The sequence below is a fragment of the Lissotriton helveticus genome, chromosome 12 (assembly GCF_964261635.1).
Source record: "Lissotriton helveticus chromosome 12, aLisHel1.1, whole genome shotgun sequence".
Classification (NCBI taxonomy): Eukaryota; Metazoa; Chordata; class Amphibia; order Caudata; family Salamandridae; genus Lissotriton; species Lissotriton helveticus.
In genome coordinates, this window is record NC_136073.1 from 88,159,807 (window position 1) to 88,177,478 (window position 17,672).

Sequence of the window (17,672 nt, forward strand, 5' to 3'; positions counted from 1 at the left end):
GAGTCGGCTGAATTACCTCTGAAGCTCCTGCCCAAGCATAGGATGTGAAGTCATCAGGTGAGAGTAAGGGAAAGAGGGATTAGTTGAGATCAGAGTCTTAGTTTTTAGCATTGATAATTAAGGGACTGATTTGCAAAGAATGTCGTACATTTAAGAGTGCAATAATATATTTGATTGTGTGTTAGATTTAGGAAATGTTTGTGTTCTCAAACAAACAGTATGTTAAAAAAACTAAAATCTACGGTTTCTTCGTTTATTGCCATACATTGTATATAGGCGTATTGTTCCCCTACAGACAATTTTACAAGGTTAGAGTTAGTGAAAAGGTACACTTTGCTATTCTTTCATATTTGAAAATATTTTTGGGGTCCCCCTCATATGTACCCACTAATTTTAGATCCCTTCCCCTTTAAGACTTTTCGACTAGAATCAGTGCACCTCTGCACAAAGTCCGCATTCTATGACTCAGTAGTTTACGTTTGCATGTGGAGATGTCCACTTGAATGCCAGCAGGAGGTCACACAATTGTGACTCAGACCCTGATTGTTTGTTATGGTATTCAAAGGCAGCATTATTTACTTTGTCTCTTCTTGTTCTTCACTTCAGCTGTGCACCCATCGCCTTACCAGTGGTGAGGGGTCACACCAAACATGAACCCAGAGACATGGTTAAAGAGAAGTGAGCCCGGCGTGTCCTGTGCATAGGTGACATGGACCGGACCGTCTTCGTGACTACTGGGAGGATCCTCCTGAGGTGCTTCCTCAAATGTATACTTTACCAGAGAGCACTTGTGTACCTGGTGTGCTGCCTGTTACCCAGTTTGGTCGCCCAGAGACCAGAGACCAGATGCCAGCTACAGAGGGATGGAGCGAGTGGCTTTTCGCAAGATGGCACTGTTCTGATTGGTGGGATCTTTCCTGTCCATGACGCCAGAGTGTATCAGAGCATCACATTCACTTCCAAGCCTGCACCAATCACATGCCAGACGTAAGAAACCATGGCATCCTACAATGACAACCTTTTATACTTGGGCACCAATGTCATTGCAGTCAAGACGTGGGAGAGCAGTCTCTGGGAGACATAGTTGAATTAGCAGTGGTGAAGACAGAGGGACACTGGAATCTATGGGGCAGATTTACTAACATTTGACACAGCGCAACGCAGCAACGCAACTTGCTGTATGGAACTTCACTTCATTAAATGGAGAGGGCCGGAAAGTGTCATATTTACTAAGTTATGGAGCATTCCTGCTCTTTCTCTGTGGTGGTGCACTGGTGGCTGCCAAGCGCTAAAGCAGGCACCCTTGTACCTTAGTGAAAAAGTGCCTGCGTTGCAGGCAGAATTGTTTTTGTGCAGGAAGGGATACCTTCCTGCACAAATAAATCTCCTACGGCTTTTTCCTCTTTCTAAGTATTCTGCAGAATTTAGCACATGTTGGAAGAAGATATTTCGCCTTGTTATGCCTCCACTGAGAAGGTGTGGAATGTTGATGCATTCCCAGGTTTACTGTTGTTAGCAAATATGGGAATGTACCAAAAGCCATAGGTGTATGCATGGAAAGACCCACACTTCACCCATGGAACGCCATCCCAGAGCAGAGTAACACAAGGCAGCAACTTGCACGACCGTGATGAGCGGGTAATGCAAGACCTTAGTAAATCTGGGTCTGAGTGTGCTTGTCTCTGTATTGGATCAGCAGTGGCTGATATAGGGCAGCAATAAGGTAGTAGACCTATTTGTGCCTCCAGCAATAGAATAGTACAGGGTCCTAAAAGGCAGAATTGACATACACTGATGGTGCATGCAGACATGTTTCATATGAGGTGATGTCTAATGATCCTGATTAGTTTGTTTTGGGGATTACAGCTTTCACCTGCAGCGAATGCTGCACACCTTTATTTGGATGCAAATGCAGAACTATGTGTAATCAGGAGCAGGGGTGGAGACAGTGATTTAAATTAGGTAGAATAGCACATGAATGTAAGTGTATTAGTCAAGTTCTCTTTGTGTCTTTTCCTTGGGGGCAGGTCTTTGTAACAAAGGTGTGTGTATGTGTGCTTTAGTATGAGTTGTAAAGGTAAAGGTGTGTGTCTGTTGGGTTGTGTATGGTTAAGTATGTGTGGAGTTTGTGGGTTTTGTGCTGTGTGATTAAATTGTGTGGGGCGATTCAGCTTTAAGTGTGTATGTGGTATAATAGGTGTGCATTTGTGGGCAAGAGTGTATTGATTATGTGTGCATGTAGGAGTGAATGAGTGTATATACTTGTGAAGTGTGTGGGCTGTGCAGTTCTGACAGCATGTGTGCAGATGGTGATATGTGGTCCCTTTGTGTATGTGTGAAGGATGTGCTGCTGTGTAGTGGTGGATGGCTAAGCATGGTGTGTGACTGTGAATGTAGCTGTGTTTGTGGTGTGGATGTTTGACTGTGTGTAACTATGTCATGTGTGCATCTGAATCATGAAGCAAGTGTGTGTGGTTGCATATGAGTCATTGTAGCTCTGTCTGTTAACTAAGACATGCAATAGCAGCAAGTGATTTAGGGGTGGACCAGGGCATTGTTGTTATATTTTGTGTGGGGTTGCAGGACCTTTCATCCCTGCACTCTGTCTGTTATTAACAATGACAGTCACAACCATTCCATATTAGAGCTGACAAATATGACTGGAAATTACATTTTTGGGAACAGATATAACAAAGAATGTCCAATTTGTGTTGCAGGTTTGTGTTTGATAACTACCAATGGCTGCAGGCCATGGTGTTCGCTATTGAAGAGGTCAACAGAAACCCAAACCTCTTACCCAACGTCACTCTGGGTTTCCAGATCTATGATTCTTGCAGGATGCTTCAGAGAGCTCTGGAGGGCATGCTCTGGATACTCTCAGGACAACAAAGGCCCTTACTGAACTATGAGTGCTGGGGAAACCACTCACCTGCTGCCATCATAGGCGACTCTACATCAACACGTTCAATCCTCTTGGCACGAATCCTCGGACTCTATAGATTCCCTCAGGTGAGACATGGTGATCCGACTTTACTGTCAATCCAGGATATGTAAAGAGAGATCTGGCTCATTCAAAATGCCATGGTAACCCCAATATAAGTACAAAAAAGGTGCTTCAATTAGAGTTCTAACTTTGCACAGGCCCTGATATTTCCCCTGCACAAATGTTTTAAAGTGCGTAATTTGATGTGATACAACACTGGGGAAAACTGATTAATGGCCAATCAGTCATTCCCTTTGCAGTACTAATGCATCACTTTAACTGGGCATTCATAATGGCATAACAATAGCCCTAGAGAAGGTACTTATTGAGTAAACAAGTCCCAACTGCTATGAAAAAGGGGATTGTGTGATTCAAGAATCTTGATCCGTAAGCTTGTACCATCAATTATATCATCTACTCACCCTCTCTATAGGCATTTGCAGTGTTCTGAAAGACTTCTTGTCTGAATGAGGTCACCTCACCTCTTTGCACAAAGTGTAGGCATTCAAAGTCTTTGCCAATTAGCCTCTAGGAGGAGTGGGAGTGTCCTACTGGATTGCTGAAGCCGTTACAGAAATTATCTTTTTTATATTTCATTAGTCATCAACAACATCATCATAAAGTCAATTCAATTAAAAAATCTTAAGTTCGGTATATTTAGTACCATTAAAGATACATCAAAAACACATACATGTACATTAAAACTTAAGACATTAAGCATATTAGCATGATTGGAAATAGCAAGTGAGGTAAGTTACAGTGAACAGAGGTTCCGGAAGACAGTTTTGTGAGCGATTATCATTTCATATAACATTTCTTATACAATTTCTTTAAATAGTATATGAAAAGGCATATGTACAGATAAAAGTATATACATTTACCAATAAAACCACAACAATTCAACATTAAATAATGATTGGAGTCAGTTTTACAAGCATGCTAACAATTCATTAAAACCATATAACATGGAGCAGCTTATGATTTCTAAGACAAGGACATTTTACTAGAGTTTTAAACCCATTTTAGCTCTTATAAATGTTGGGGCTAACAAAAATCTGCTGATGCCAAAAACAATCACCTGACTGGTATCAGTTTTTAAAATCCTTCCTGCCTCTTTATGTGATCTTACGCCTATGTTTAGGCAGAGAGGTCTGATCCATCTTTTTCTAGGTGCCACATAGGCCGGGCAAAAGAACAAGATATGGAGTTCGTCTTCCTTGGTTTCACCTTGGCATAGAGTACATTGATTGTTACAATTATTATTATTCCACCCTGCTACACTTACATTTGTCCACAAGATACCATATCTATATTTCATGTAAAGTGTCTTAGCTAATGGTGGATGTACCTCATCTAAGAAACATTCATAATATGCCGTATCTTTAAACGTAAGGAAATAATTCGTTAACAATCCATACACTCTTCCATTCAACACATTTTGATTTAAGTGTGCCCAGAATGATAATTTTAAAATTTTCTTCGAGATTAAGGATAATGAAGAAGGATCATCCCAGAAATGTACTATACCGATTTTAGCCAAGATCTAACATTTTTAAACCATGAAACTTTATTACAACAGTCCAGGTCCATTATTTCTTTCAGACCATCCTTGTAATTTCACAGCTCGTGGGTCGACCAAAGTCTAACCCAGAACATCAAGGGTTGCAAAGTTGCGTGGTGGTCAGTACGTTTCAAATTAAGACCTAAAATAAGTGGTACTAATAGTGTGCTGGCCGGTAATCTTAACAAAGCTCTAAAAAATTTGTTTTCATCAGGTTCAAAGGAGTTTTTGCACATGGGTCCTCATAATTCAGCTCCATATAATGCAGCTGATTGCGGTTTAAACTTAAAAATCTCCAAAGCTGGCGTAACTGCTTTGTTTAGACTATTTTCATGTCTTTTCCTCATAGGTAACATGTTTTGTGTGAATATTACTTTGCTTTTTTCTATCTGCGTTTTCCATAGTAAGTTAGAATCCAAGGAAACACCCAGATAGCTATAATTCTGTACATGTTCAATTTTGTGGCCATTTAGAGTCAGATTTTCCTTGAAGCTTTTGTGGGGGTTTATAGCCATATATTTTGTCTTCTTAGCCTTTATCTCAAGGCCCTTTTTGCTGCAATATGTCTCAAATGTGTTAAGTAGATTCTGTAGACCCCTGGGTGTTTGGGATATAAGTATAGTGTCGTCGGCGAAAAGGAGGGCTGGGACCCTTTCGCCCCCCAGTTTTGGAGAATCATTAATACAATCCTCCATAAAGGATGGAATATCGTTGACGAACAAGGAGAACAATGTGTGGGCCAGCACACATCCTTGTCGTACCCCCCTCTTTATCGGTATTTGTCTTATCAGCTCCCCTCCTGGACCCCACCTAACCTTTGCATAGTTGTTTTCATGTAGCTTTATAATCTGCTCTAAAGGTTGTCTGGTAGCCCTAAGTGTCTAAGTGTCTCCCATAACAGTTTACGTGGAATTAAATCAAACGCAGCCCAGAGATCTACAAAGGCTACATACAAGTGTCCCTTTCTTTAAAGTGACGTATTTCCAGCACAGGCAAGGAAAACCTTAGGACCTGATCAATAGTGCTTATTTTGCTTCTAAACCCTGCTTGAAACTTTGTAAGCACCATTTTTTCCTCCATCCAAATGTTTATACAATTTGAAATATGCCTTGCGTGAATTTTCTCTAAAATATCAATTAAACTAATGGGGCGATAGTTTGCAGGATCATTCCTATCGCCCTTTTTAAAAATTGTAATGGTTTCTGCTCCCCTCCATGCCTTCGGAAGATCTGCACCCGAAGCTACAGCATTGCATAAGCAGTTAATATAGGGGCTCCAGATACTAGTCTCATATTTATATAAATCTCCTGGAATTTTGTCTAGACCGGGGGGCTTCCCTTTTTTGACCGAATTAATAGCTAGTTCGGTTTCCTGTAGTTCAAAATCTAATTTATCCTCACTTGGAATCAACAATTTGGTAGCCTCAGGCAGAGCCTGATCCTCCGCAGGAGCATCATATAGCTTAGTAAAATGATCGATCCAGGTGGTCTCATCAAGGAAGACTTCCCTGGATCCTTTTTCTTTTTCATTTCCTTTGGCCACTATTTTCCAAAACAACATTTGATCATTGTTTTTGGCTGCAGTTAACATGCTGGACGAGATCTCCTCATCCCAAGATGCTTTCGCCTTCTTTTGGATAATTCTATATTTTGTCTTGGCCTCTTTGACTAGCAACATATTGTTGTTTTTATTGTATAGACTAGGTTGGCCTTTGCACTATGACATTCCTTATTGTACCAGGATTTCCCTACCATCTGAGAGTTACTAACTCCACCAGGTTTTTTTTTTTTTGTTACCAGTGGGATAAGTTGTTTAGAAAACCCTATGTGTAAATATAGGAATGATTTTCCCCCATCTTGGGAGGCGTCATATGGGCCAAATGTTTTAGCAAAAATATTGTAAATTTTTGGCAACAAATCGTCGTGCTTCAACATGAGCGCCCATTTAACTGTGCGGCGGTTATTACTGACTATTGTAAAAACAGATTCATTCGGGTCGGGGACAATCGATATTTGCCCGGCGGTATTGCCTCTGTGACCCTCTAGTTATTTAAATCAATGAAGAGGCAGGCGCTGGAGACTGGAAAGCAGGAAACAAGGTTTTTTTATTCTCTCCGGAGGAGAACACAACGAAACGGACAGAAGGTATCGTTCTGAGGTGCTCTAACGGTATTTCTGAGGCCTGGCCTCTTATATCCACATTTATGACTTTATTGCAGATTACACATACATGTTTAAAGCTTTGATGTGCGGAAAAGACATTCTCGGAACTCCCCTTTGGGCCCGTTCCCACACACATTTACAGTTAAAGTCCCCACCCTAGTCACAACAGGTGATGAACATCGCGCAGCTGGATAATCCGCCGATTCACGGAATGTGGGGAGTCTGATCGGATCTCATGGTGGGGGGGGGGGGGCTTTGATCAACCCGGGGATTCTTTGATGGGGGAAGCTTTCTATTGTACGGGGAGGGGCAATGATGGTATCGGCAGAGCTGGGTGTCGGCTTGGGAACGGGGAGGACAAAGCGGGCACACGGGGGAAAAGGGGGTTTGCATCTAAGGGCCGGAGATCATGAAAGGAAGGCGGGGAGGTGTCGCGCTGGGAACAGGATGAGGGCCGGGGGCAGAGCAGCGCCGAAGAGGGGTTTATGACTCAAGGCAGGTGCAAGCAGGGGGTGGTCAGCGTGCAGGCGTAGTGAAGGCAAAGGGCTATGTCAGGGGCCAGCGGCATGCAAAAGGGTTTGTTCTGACCGGGGCATCTTAAAATGGCGAGCGCACGACAAAAGTGTGGCATCAGGGGAAGAGGCAAGATGGCGCAGATAATGTTCACCAAAACGCACTAATTTTCCACAGTCCCTCCTTTAACATATTCAAGACATCTTGCTGGTTCATTTTCTACTCTGGTCTATTGTGGTGGGCATGAGAAAGAAACCGGTAGGAACCCTAGAAAAAGAGTTTGTAAACAATACATTTTGAGGTTTCTAGTTTTAGGAGGTGCACCTATTTGATAAACTTTGATAAATTTGTTCAGCAGGAAAGTCATAGGAATGAAATACAAAAAACGGCGAGCAGCAAGTACATATCATAACGTGAACTGGCAGGTTAATACATATTTCAGATTCGGTTTGGAGCAGGATCAATACAATGGCGGCTGGGAGAGAAATGAGGCAAAAAACGGTGATTGAGGATGTCAAATGTTCGAAGTTTTACGAGTTCTCATTGTTCTTTGTGGTCTTTCGTTGGCGCTGTTGAGCACCGGCGGTGGAGCTACAAGTCCAGCTCTGTTCTAAGTTCTGCGTTGCAGGGCACGACCCTTTCCTCGCGTTTCTGGTCGGAAAGGTCCTTTTCGCCCTGTGTCCTTTGAGGTGATTGTCAGAAAGTTCCGATGGAAGAAGAGCGTTCAAAACAGTCCATAGGGTAGGTCAGAGGAAAAAGGGGGATGGAGCAAGGCCAAATTAGGAACAAACTAGGGGAACGAGAGACTTCAAATAGGCGGGCGTGTGACGGAATTCAGAGAGCGGGGACTTGTCGACAGGCACTGGACGTCGAGCAGGGGCATCAGGTCGACCCTTTCTTTTCACGCTGTCGAAAACAGTGCCTCGTCCTGCAGCTCTTTTCAGTCGTGGTCTCGCCTTGACTAATGTCGCAGGTGTCCCTTAGTCTGCAGTCGGGCCTCGTGCTCCCACATCCGGTCCTTCTCTCCTCCAACAGCAGTACCCTTAAACAAGTTTGAAAAGACAGTTTTTTTAGGAAATTTGCGGATGAAGATAATCAAAAAGTCTATTTCTCTCCCAGCTCCAGGTAAAGAATGAAAAAGTCCGTTACATTTAATGTTCACAACCGGCATATGAATGACCGGTGGCGGACCTGTTGGATTTACTAAGACTTTCCTTCATAATCATTTATTACAGGCATGACAGTTCATCTGATGGTAACCCACCTCCGGGAGACAAATCTGGCAAAGATATGCCGTTCTCTAGAGTTTCACATTTACAAAAGGGTACAGTGAGTCGTCAACATGGTACTACACAGGTATTTTGCTGAGAGACGAACATGGCTAAACATTTCCTTTCTATCGGTGCATCCTGTTTTTCACCTACTGCGGGGTTCATTTTGATGATTTCTTTACCTTGGTCTAGTCTGTTAACCTTGTAAAACATCATTCTGGGTCCTACGTAACCTTTTACAGCCCGGTTACTTTAACTAGGAAGGACAGGGGTTTTATGGGAAACAACCAGGGACATAGACAGGGGAGGTAACGGGGGTGATCGTTCTTCTGGGTTGGGTATTGCGACGATTCGGGGAGGGGAGGGTCGCGTATTCTGAGGTCCTTGTTTTATACTATAGGAGCCGTTGACATGTAGTTCCCTTATTTCGGGCCAGATTAGGGAACCTCTGTCGTCTTACCTGTCCTTTCCCTTACGGCCCAACCTGGGTTCATTGACTTCTAGCGGAAAAGGAGAGGTAATGACGTGGCCTCAGGGTGATTGTATTTAAAGACAAACGTTTGTGCAAATACTGACGGTATTTGAAGCCAATTAGGTGGTGTGCTAGGGGTGGCAATCTGCCAATTTCGGGGCTAACCACTCGGGGGAGTGGTAGTGCAAAAATAGAGAGAGAGAGCGAGAGAGAGAGAGAGAGAGAGAGAGAGAGAGAGAGAGAGAGAGAGAGAGAGAGAGAGAGAGGAGAGAGGGAGAGAGAGAGAGAGAGAGAGAGAGAGAGAGAGAGAGAGAGAGAGAAGAGAGAGAGAGAGAGAGAGAGAGAGAGGGAGAGAGGGAGAGAGAGAGAGAGAGAGAGAGAGAGAGAGAGAGAGAGAGAAAGAGTGCAACGGCAGGCTAAATAGTACACGTGCAACAGAGAGGGCGGCAGTGCATTCAAGAAAGGCTATTTAGTGCATTACACAGTAAAGGGTATTCACGAGTCCGCGTTAGAATCTTGTAATCATGCAGTTTGGGCATTAGACAGGGTAGAGGGGACGTGCTTTGAGAAAAGGAAAGAAGAAAAAGGAGGTACCATTTTGTCGCACTTTCTCGCATTCTCGGTCCTTTGATCAGTTGGGTCAACGCCTCAGTCACACACACACACACATTCCCTCACAGTTTCGCATCATACGTGACATGGGTTCATTCTTCCGGTCTGGTTTAAGGGTGGTCACTTTTTATCAGGTTGTGCTAATTTTTCGGGCTTGTTCGATACGTGAGTAGTTTGCAGGCGTGCTTGGGCACCACCCTGCGGCGCTAGTCCGTTTCGTGTATTTAGACATGGCAAGGTCTCAGATCTTCGCCACACCTCGGCTGTAATTTCTGACGTAACCTGCAGAGGGAGGAAAAGAGGGGGGGTGGGGGAGACAGCATTCGCGCGCATTCAAATACATGGATTCATAAGTCCTTTACTTACCTCTTACTCGTCTTTTCCTCCTTGGGGCAGGGTCCCCGGGGATATGGTTTTCGGAGTCGGGGGGGGTAGTGTGTTCATGTAGGGCGTGTGCGGGGAAACATAAAAAGGAAACCAGAGGGGCCTAGTGCGAGGTATCTAGTCAAAGGATATATCTCACTATCGGGATCCTTAAACCTCTTTCAACGCCGTGGCGTTCTAAAGTTCTTCGGTTCTTGGGTCCCTGCTACTTTGGAACGTTGTGCTTTACAATATTTACATTATTTCATTTTACCCTCCTTTTACATTCCCTCGTTTACACCATTCGTTTTACCCATCCTTGGAAGTCACGGTCTTCCTCTACGCGAAAGTTCATGAGTCAGTCGCGTACTTTTAAGACGGAGTGTCGTGTTGTCGATCCGATCCGTCCTCCAGGGCTGGGCAACCATCTTCCTTTAACCTTAAAGAGAGAGCAGAGTAGGGTGCACAGAAAAAGAACTTTCCTACCCATCCCATATTGTTTTAAAATAAAGCATGCAATACCCGTCCATAGTTTCAAAGACTTTATTTTGCAAATTCATTTCAGCATATGGTTTAGGAGGGTGTGGTCGTACTTGGTCGGTCGTGGCAATGGCTAAAGTGCGTACAGTGGGGGGGGTGTCGTTGGCAACAGTAAAAACATCGGAAAGTTTTACTCATTCATTTGTGAGAGACTAAAACGTCTATTAATTGGCTGGGGGGTTCGGGGGCATATATTTTCATAATTTAGAAACATAATCATAACAGTCGTAATCAGATTTCTTATATGCATACCGTACGTATGCATCGTAAATGAGGTTTACATCAGTTATAAAAATATAATACACTGTATATTCGTAATCAACATTTGTAACGGGGATCTTTTCATACTGTTCGTCGAGTGAGCTCTCCTCGTCTTTTCTAGCCAAGTGTACAAAGGATCACAAAAATCTCAGAACATCAAGTTTATATTAGTGCGAAGGAACACCACGAGGTGTTCGTAAGTTCCGATTGATACCAGCGCCATTTTGGGCGGGGCCGGCACAGTCCGGAAGCAGCATCAGGGGGAAATGTTTCCATTACTGGCAGTTTGGACCAGAGTCCTTTTCGGCAGTTCTAGAAGTCACGCTAACAGAAGGTGTGGCAATGTCATGTTTGTTTCGTTGGCGATCGAAGCAGCCGTCCCTTACCGGAAACCTGCAAAGGCCGAAGGCTCCGCCGGGGACCTTTGTATGATCTTCAAGGCTGCGAAGATGCTGTCGGAGATGGGGGCTCGTGCTCCATGGGACAAATGTTCGAGTTGTATGGCTGGCCAGAGTTACTCTAGTGGCCGGGGCCCGCCTTCCAGCGGATCCAGACGCCATTTTGAGGCCCTACAGGGGCCACTCTCGTCGAGTTTGCAAGAATGGAAGAGACCCTTCGGAGTGAAAGGAAGAGGTCCCTGTTTTGTGAGAGCGGGACGTTCAGCTGGGGTGCAGCTGTGATGCCCTCACCTGGGGGGGGGCAAGGGAGACTCGTTCACATCGTCTCCTTCTCCCGGTGCACTCCATGCCGCTCCTTTTCATCGCCCCGCATGAAGGCCTCTCCACATCCGGTGTTCCCCGAGTGCCACCATTGTACGTTCGGTGCTGCGCAAATACTGGGGTGCCACCATTGTGTGTTCGGTGCTGCGCAAGTACTGGGGTGCCACCATGGTGTGTCCGGTGCTGTGGAAGTATGGGCACCATCGCCTGACTGGGGGTGTTCGGCGCCGGCTGGGGGCTGGGAAACCTCCTACCGGTGGAGGTGGGAGAGGCTCGTCCGTGTCGCCTCTCCCTCCCAGCCCAACTTGGACAGATTGTTGTGGAGGTACGTGCAGGACATCCCGCCGTCCAGGACTGCTACGGCTGTGACGGAAGAGAAAAGGAAGAGGTGCCTCGTTCTCCTTTTGACATGTGGCGGGACTACCTTAGTCTTTCCAGGCCCGTTGCGGCCGGCCAAGGAGACATGTGGCGGGACTACCTGCAAATGCCCAGGCTGCGGGCTCCTGCCTCTCCTCCGGCTCCCCCATACGTTAAGATTTCCTGACCAAGAGTTGGCGGCGGGGCTCGCCTTATATGGGTTGCCGTTGGTTGGGCGTAGCCGTAACCCTGCCCTACTTTGGAAGGTTCCAGAATGGGGGGGGGCGAATGTTCTGTTTGACTTTCATTTTCTACAGTTTATCGTTATTATTCCTTGTTTGTTGTGTTAAATTAAAAGTTCAAGTTTATTAATGGTCTACGGATTTTGTTTTATCATTTCTTCCTTTCCAGGTTGCTTTTATGCTAAGTTTCTGCTAACAGGGGTCGAGTAACACGGAAACACGTGTAGAGGGATGACGCAGATTTGTACATTACGTACACACGAACTCAGACGGGGGACAGTACAAGTACGACATACAAAGACCCAAGACAAATATAAAAACAGTTATTGGTCATAATTATCTCTTTCCGTCTGTGAATTTTAAACGAGGCTGGGTTCCCGTCTTGACATTGCCCGACCTAGGAGAACTTGATCATGCCGCTGAGATTTTCCTGGCGAAATCTGTGCCATCGGGCATAATCAAACGTGGTGGTTCTGTCTGGTCTGTCTATGTAAGTCGAGTTCTCCTCTGTCTCGCGCCTTTTCTCGTACTGTCGGTCTGTCGTTCTTGTCGGCCCTTTGCCTTTACTCACGCTCAGTAGAGTCGGGCATTGGGCTTTCCAGTGTCCGACATACCTACAAAAAGCGCATTGGTCTGACCCTAAGTCTGGTCGTCCTTTGTATAGTGTCGGGGGATAAGTTGTGGGTAGCGGTGTCCTGGGGTTGTCCTGTCGGTATATTTCCCTACTTGGTTTATCCTCGTCTTTTCTCTGTCGTTTCGTAGCCTCTCTGCGCCACATACCGAGACTGTCGAGCATAATTGGCGTCGTCTTATTATTTCGAAGGGCTATTTCTAACGTTTCTATTTTATCAAGGTCAAAGGATCCTGCCAGTGGCCACTGTTTGTCTTGGCTATCTTCGGTATACCTGTGCCATAATTTATTATAAGCTATGGTGACTAACCCATAGTTTATGAACATGTCCTTATTAGGGGTGCCTTCTAGTGGAGCCATATGGTCCACCTCTAACACCCGGTCCGGGCTAAACAGGCTATTTATCAATGGGGAGAAGACAGACATGACGGCTCGTAACGAGGGACTAAAAAGTCAGCACTGCCTATCTTATCACTAGGTGCAAAGACTAGACAGAATATTTCTATTCTACGTTGTTTGCAGGCAGTGAATACCTCATGGAACCAAAAAAAAACAAAAGACCAACAAAATAACAATGGGGAGAATGAGTAGGACCGCAAAGATCTGCGTTACCTACCCTTTTCACTATCTGCAAAAAGGATGGTCTCTTCCCTGCTTGCAGACAGAGAATCTCCAGGAAACAATAGTTTGTGAACAACAGTTCAGTTTCAAGCAATTATTGAGTGGGGGAGAAAAAGAACAAGCACGGCTGCTACCCTACTTATCCTCCACTGCTTGCAAAGGGAGAGAGAGCCTGTTGCTTCTCCGTTTGTAGACAGTGAATCTCTAAATAAAAATAAACAAGGCAATACTAGTATTTTTGACAATCAAGCAATCAAAACAAATTCTTTCGCAATTTGTCGTGGCAACACGACCTTACCCGGACCATGTGGACAGTTTCTTGTCAACACGACCTTACCCGGACCATGTGGACAGTTTCTTGTCTTCCGAATCCAGCGCCCGATCGTCCTCTTTTTCTCGTATTTCTCACGGCACTCCTGATGGTTCCCAGTCAGGACCGTAGATCACTCGAGAGAGGTCTGTTCGGAACTAGTGAAGTTCGGATGATCGGCTGCCAGACGAGGGTCTATTGGGCAAGAGCTCTCCCGATCGTTGCAGTCGTTCACTCTGTCGTCGGGACCTCTCCCACTGGATCCACGAGTCGCTGATGGGCCCCACGCTTGGGACGCCAATTGTAAAAACAGATTCATTCGGGTCGGGGACAATCGATATTTGCCCGGCGGTATTGCCTCTGTGACCCTCTAGTTATTTAAATCAATGAAGAGGCAGGCGCTGGAGACTGGAAAGCAGGAAACAAGGTTTTTTTATTCTCTCCGGAGGAGAACACAACGAAACGGACAGAAGGTATCGTTCTGAGGTGCTCTAACGGTATTTCTGAGGCCTGGCCTCTTATATCCACATTTATGACTTTATTGCAGATTACACATACATGTTTAAAGCTTTGATGTGCGGAAAAGACATTCTCGGAACTCCCCTTTGGGCCCGTTCCCACACACATTTACAGTTAAAGTCCCCACCCTAGTCACAACAGGTGATGAACATCGCGCAGCTGGATAATCCGCCGATTCACGGAATGTGGGGAGTCTGATCGGATCTCATGGTGGGGGGGGGGGGGGGCTTTGATCAACCCGGGGATTCTTTGATGGGGGAAGCTTTCTATTGTACGGGGAGGGGCAATGATGGTATCGGCAGAGCTGGGTGTCGGCTTGGGAACGGGGAGGACAAAGCGGGCACACGGGGGAAAAGGGGGTTTGCATCTAAGGGCCGGAGATCATGAAAGGAAGGCGGGGAGGTGTCGCGCTGGGAACAGGATGAGGGCCGGGGGCAGAGCAGCGCCGAAGAGGGGTTTATGACTCAAGGCAGGTGCAAGCAGGGGGTGGTCAGCGTGCAGGCGTAGTGAAGGCAAAGGGCTATGTCAGGGGCCAGCGGCATGCAAAAGGGTTTGTTCTGACCGGGGCATCTTAAAATGGCGAGCGCACGACAAAAGTGTGGCATCAGGGGAAGAGGCAAGATGGCGCAGATAATGTTCACCAAAACGCACTAATTTTCCACACTATAATATCATCTGGACTAATGTGTATTATTCTCTCAGCTACGCTATGTGCTAAGCTGCTACAAAAGAGAAGCTCAAGCGGACGATGGTCGCTTTCTGTCCTAGATCTGATATCCATATCTACAGCAAACAGCCAAATATCCAATGATAAAATAAAATAATCAATTTTGCTCTGACACTTACTTCTAAAAAAAGTTGGACCCTTTGGACTATCCGATGGTAAACGTCCATTACATGCCCTCAGGCCGTGACCAGCCATTACTCTCATAGTTTGGAGGGCTAGGTTAGTACCTGGGACTGTCCCACTACTGTTCATTAACGGTATCTCGTTGGCCCTATCTTCATCCTCTAGTAAGTTCCCCAACCCTGTGATAGGTTCATAATTGCAATTAAAATCGCCGCCTAATATTATGCTTGATCCAGGATCTAGCGTATTTAGGAGTGAATCCAATTTTTCTATTATGGGCGACTTCCTGTATAAAGGGCATGGTCTGTTATAGATATTATATAAATGTAAAACCCTTTTATCTTTGGTAACAATTTTAATCCCAAGGACATCCTGTGAGTCGGTACATAGTTGAGTGACTCTGATGTTTAAAGTCACTTTCACCCAAATTATAAGACCACCAGAAGGCCTTCCTCTCACTGATGGAACTGCAGCTATTTGAAAAGTTTTGTACCCCACCCTATGAATAATCTTAGTGGTCCAGGTCTCCTGGAGAATACAGATCACACTCGTATTAATATAATTGTTCCACTCGAGGTCACTAACATTTCTACCCAACCCCGCTATGTTTCAGGATATCAATTTCAAGTCAGCATTGTGCTTGCGACCCGAGGTACTAGATGGCACATCTCTTAGTATATTTTCTGTGCAGTTAACTGCCCTAGCCAATAAGTTTTCACCTGCTGTTCTTGCTCTTGCTATAGGAATAAAAGGTACAAATTTGCAGACATGTTGTTCTATTCCTACCACAGGTTCTTCGCAGTAAGTGACATTCCCCTCTGAGATGCAATCTACGGGAACCTCCTGCGTTTCTGGAGCTTTCTTGTTCATTGTTTGTGGTCAATCAACCGCCTCCAAGTAAGCCAGTTCTTGGAAGCTATTCAAAGCTTCAGGAAATGTAAAATTACCGAGATTATGGATTGGTCTTTGTACAACTGGTTTATAGAAATATCCTAACGGTAGAGCATAAATACTAGTGTTTTGGATTGTCATCTCCTTGTGTGCTCTTAATAGCTTACGGACAGTATGGGGGTGCCTAAAATTTACGACAATACAGTCACCTTGTATGTATTTTGATGAAACACCCACCACCCTACCCTTCTCACCATCAAAATTTCACTTGTCTCATAAAAGTTAAACTTTTTTTATTTAGTGAGCCAATCAACTACTTTATTCCTGAGATTGACCCAAGTTTCTCTCTGGTCTCTTCTTAGGATTGGCACACCTGTTAATACTAATATATAGGGACATGCGGCTGGGGGTAGACTTAGGATGTCAGGATTGAATATCAGGTCAGTTCCTTTTGGGCTATGGATTACCGCCCTCGCCCTCGCACTATCATTCCCCACGTGGCTTGTTCTATTCTCAAATCAAAAGTGGATATTACTCTCGGGCATACTATCTCTTGACCCCTCTGGTCTTGTTCCTGTCCTGGGATGATTTACTGAAACAAGACTTGATTGTTTAGGGCTTTGCGCAACATCTTTAGCTTTCTCAATTTCCTTGTTTTCTGTCTTCAACTCTGATAGTAAGCAGTTTATGAAAAATGGAAGGTGCACTCGTTGTAATTAAACACAGGAGCGTTGAGTCCATGGAAAAAAGTTTTCTTTATTTTGGTAATTTTTTACCAAGATCGAAAAACAACCAACGCGTTTTGTTTCATGTTGGAACTTCATTAGGGCTTGAGAATAGTCAGTGCCTAAGTTGGCGCAAAAGAATCTTCGGACCGTCAAGTAAGAAATTATACAGCTACGATCAACGCAATGATGATACGCACAACAGCTTCACATTTAGAAGAGGCGTGATACAGGCACAAGGGCTTTTAATCAAAAAGTACCCGCTGACCGCCACGGTCAAAAGTAATTCGGTCACACGTAACAGTACACGATAAGCTGCTGTGAGATCAGTTCTCGGTGGAGATACATAATCACTAACCCGTAAGGGCGAGGCAGGCAGAAAGCCATTAACTCCTTCAGTAGGAGTCCAAGAAGCTGGCAATTGTAGAAATATCACCTGTATGCACTCTGTCCCGGCATGATAACCGGAACAAACGAACCGTATCATCGTTGCGTTGATCGTAGCTATATAGTTTTTTACTTGATGGTCCGAAGTTTCTGCTGATGACCCAGACTTCCCTTTCTTTTCTCCAGTTTTTTCTCCTATGTTTTCCCCTTCAAGACTTCTACTTGTTTTTGGGGTTGTAATCTTGAGAATATCCCAGCTATCCCTGGTTAATCTGTACTTAGTTGTCCTTCGTTGGTTTGCAATATTTCTGTCACAGGATTACTCGGGATAATTAAAGGGGCTTGGGAACATCTACCCTCGTTCTGATGTGGAACAGTAGCCGGCGACTGTACCATACATTGACTATATGTTGAAATATTGGGAGGATCAAGGGATAACCTTCTCTGTGTCATTTCAATCTCGTGGCACAGCACTGTTTCAGCTCTAGTTAAAAAATCATCAAGCGTCCCGGCAGCACCTTTACGTTTACTCATGGTAAGTGAGATACAACACCAAAAAGGGAAAATAAAAGCAGCACCAGTCACTTTTGGCAATAGTCAATACCTCCGGCAATTGAACATCAAAGTGTAACATCACCAGTACCTTATCTCCTCCGGCCTTGGACGGCCTAAGACGGCCCCG

General features: G+C 44.9%; 1 protein-coding gene across 1 annotated transcript in view; it reads left to right on the forward strand.

The window, feature by feature from the left end:
* Positions 1–17,672, forward strand: part of LOC144797896 (vomeronasal type-2 receptor 1-like) — a 151,502-nt gene that overhangs the window by 68,652 nt on the left and 65,178 nt on the right. Inside the window, exons 3-5 of the mRNA XM_078668698.1 lie at positions 607–678; positions 820–987; positions 2,718–3,009. Of these exons, the coding sequence (XP_078524824.1) occupies positions 607–678; positions 820–987; positions 2,718–3,009 (532 nt within the window). The remainder of the gene's footprint in view (positions 1–606; positions 679–819; positions 988–2,717; positions 3,010–17,672) is intronic.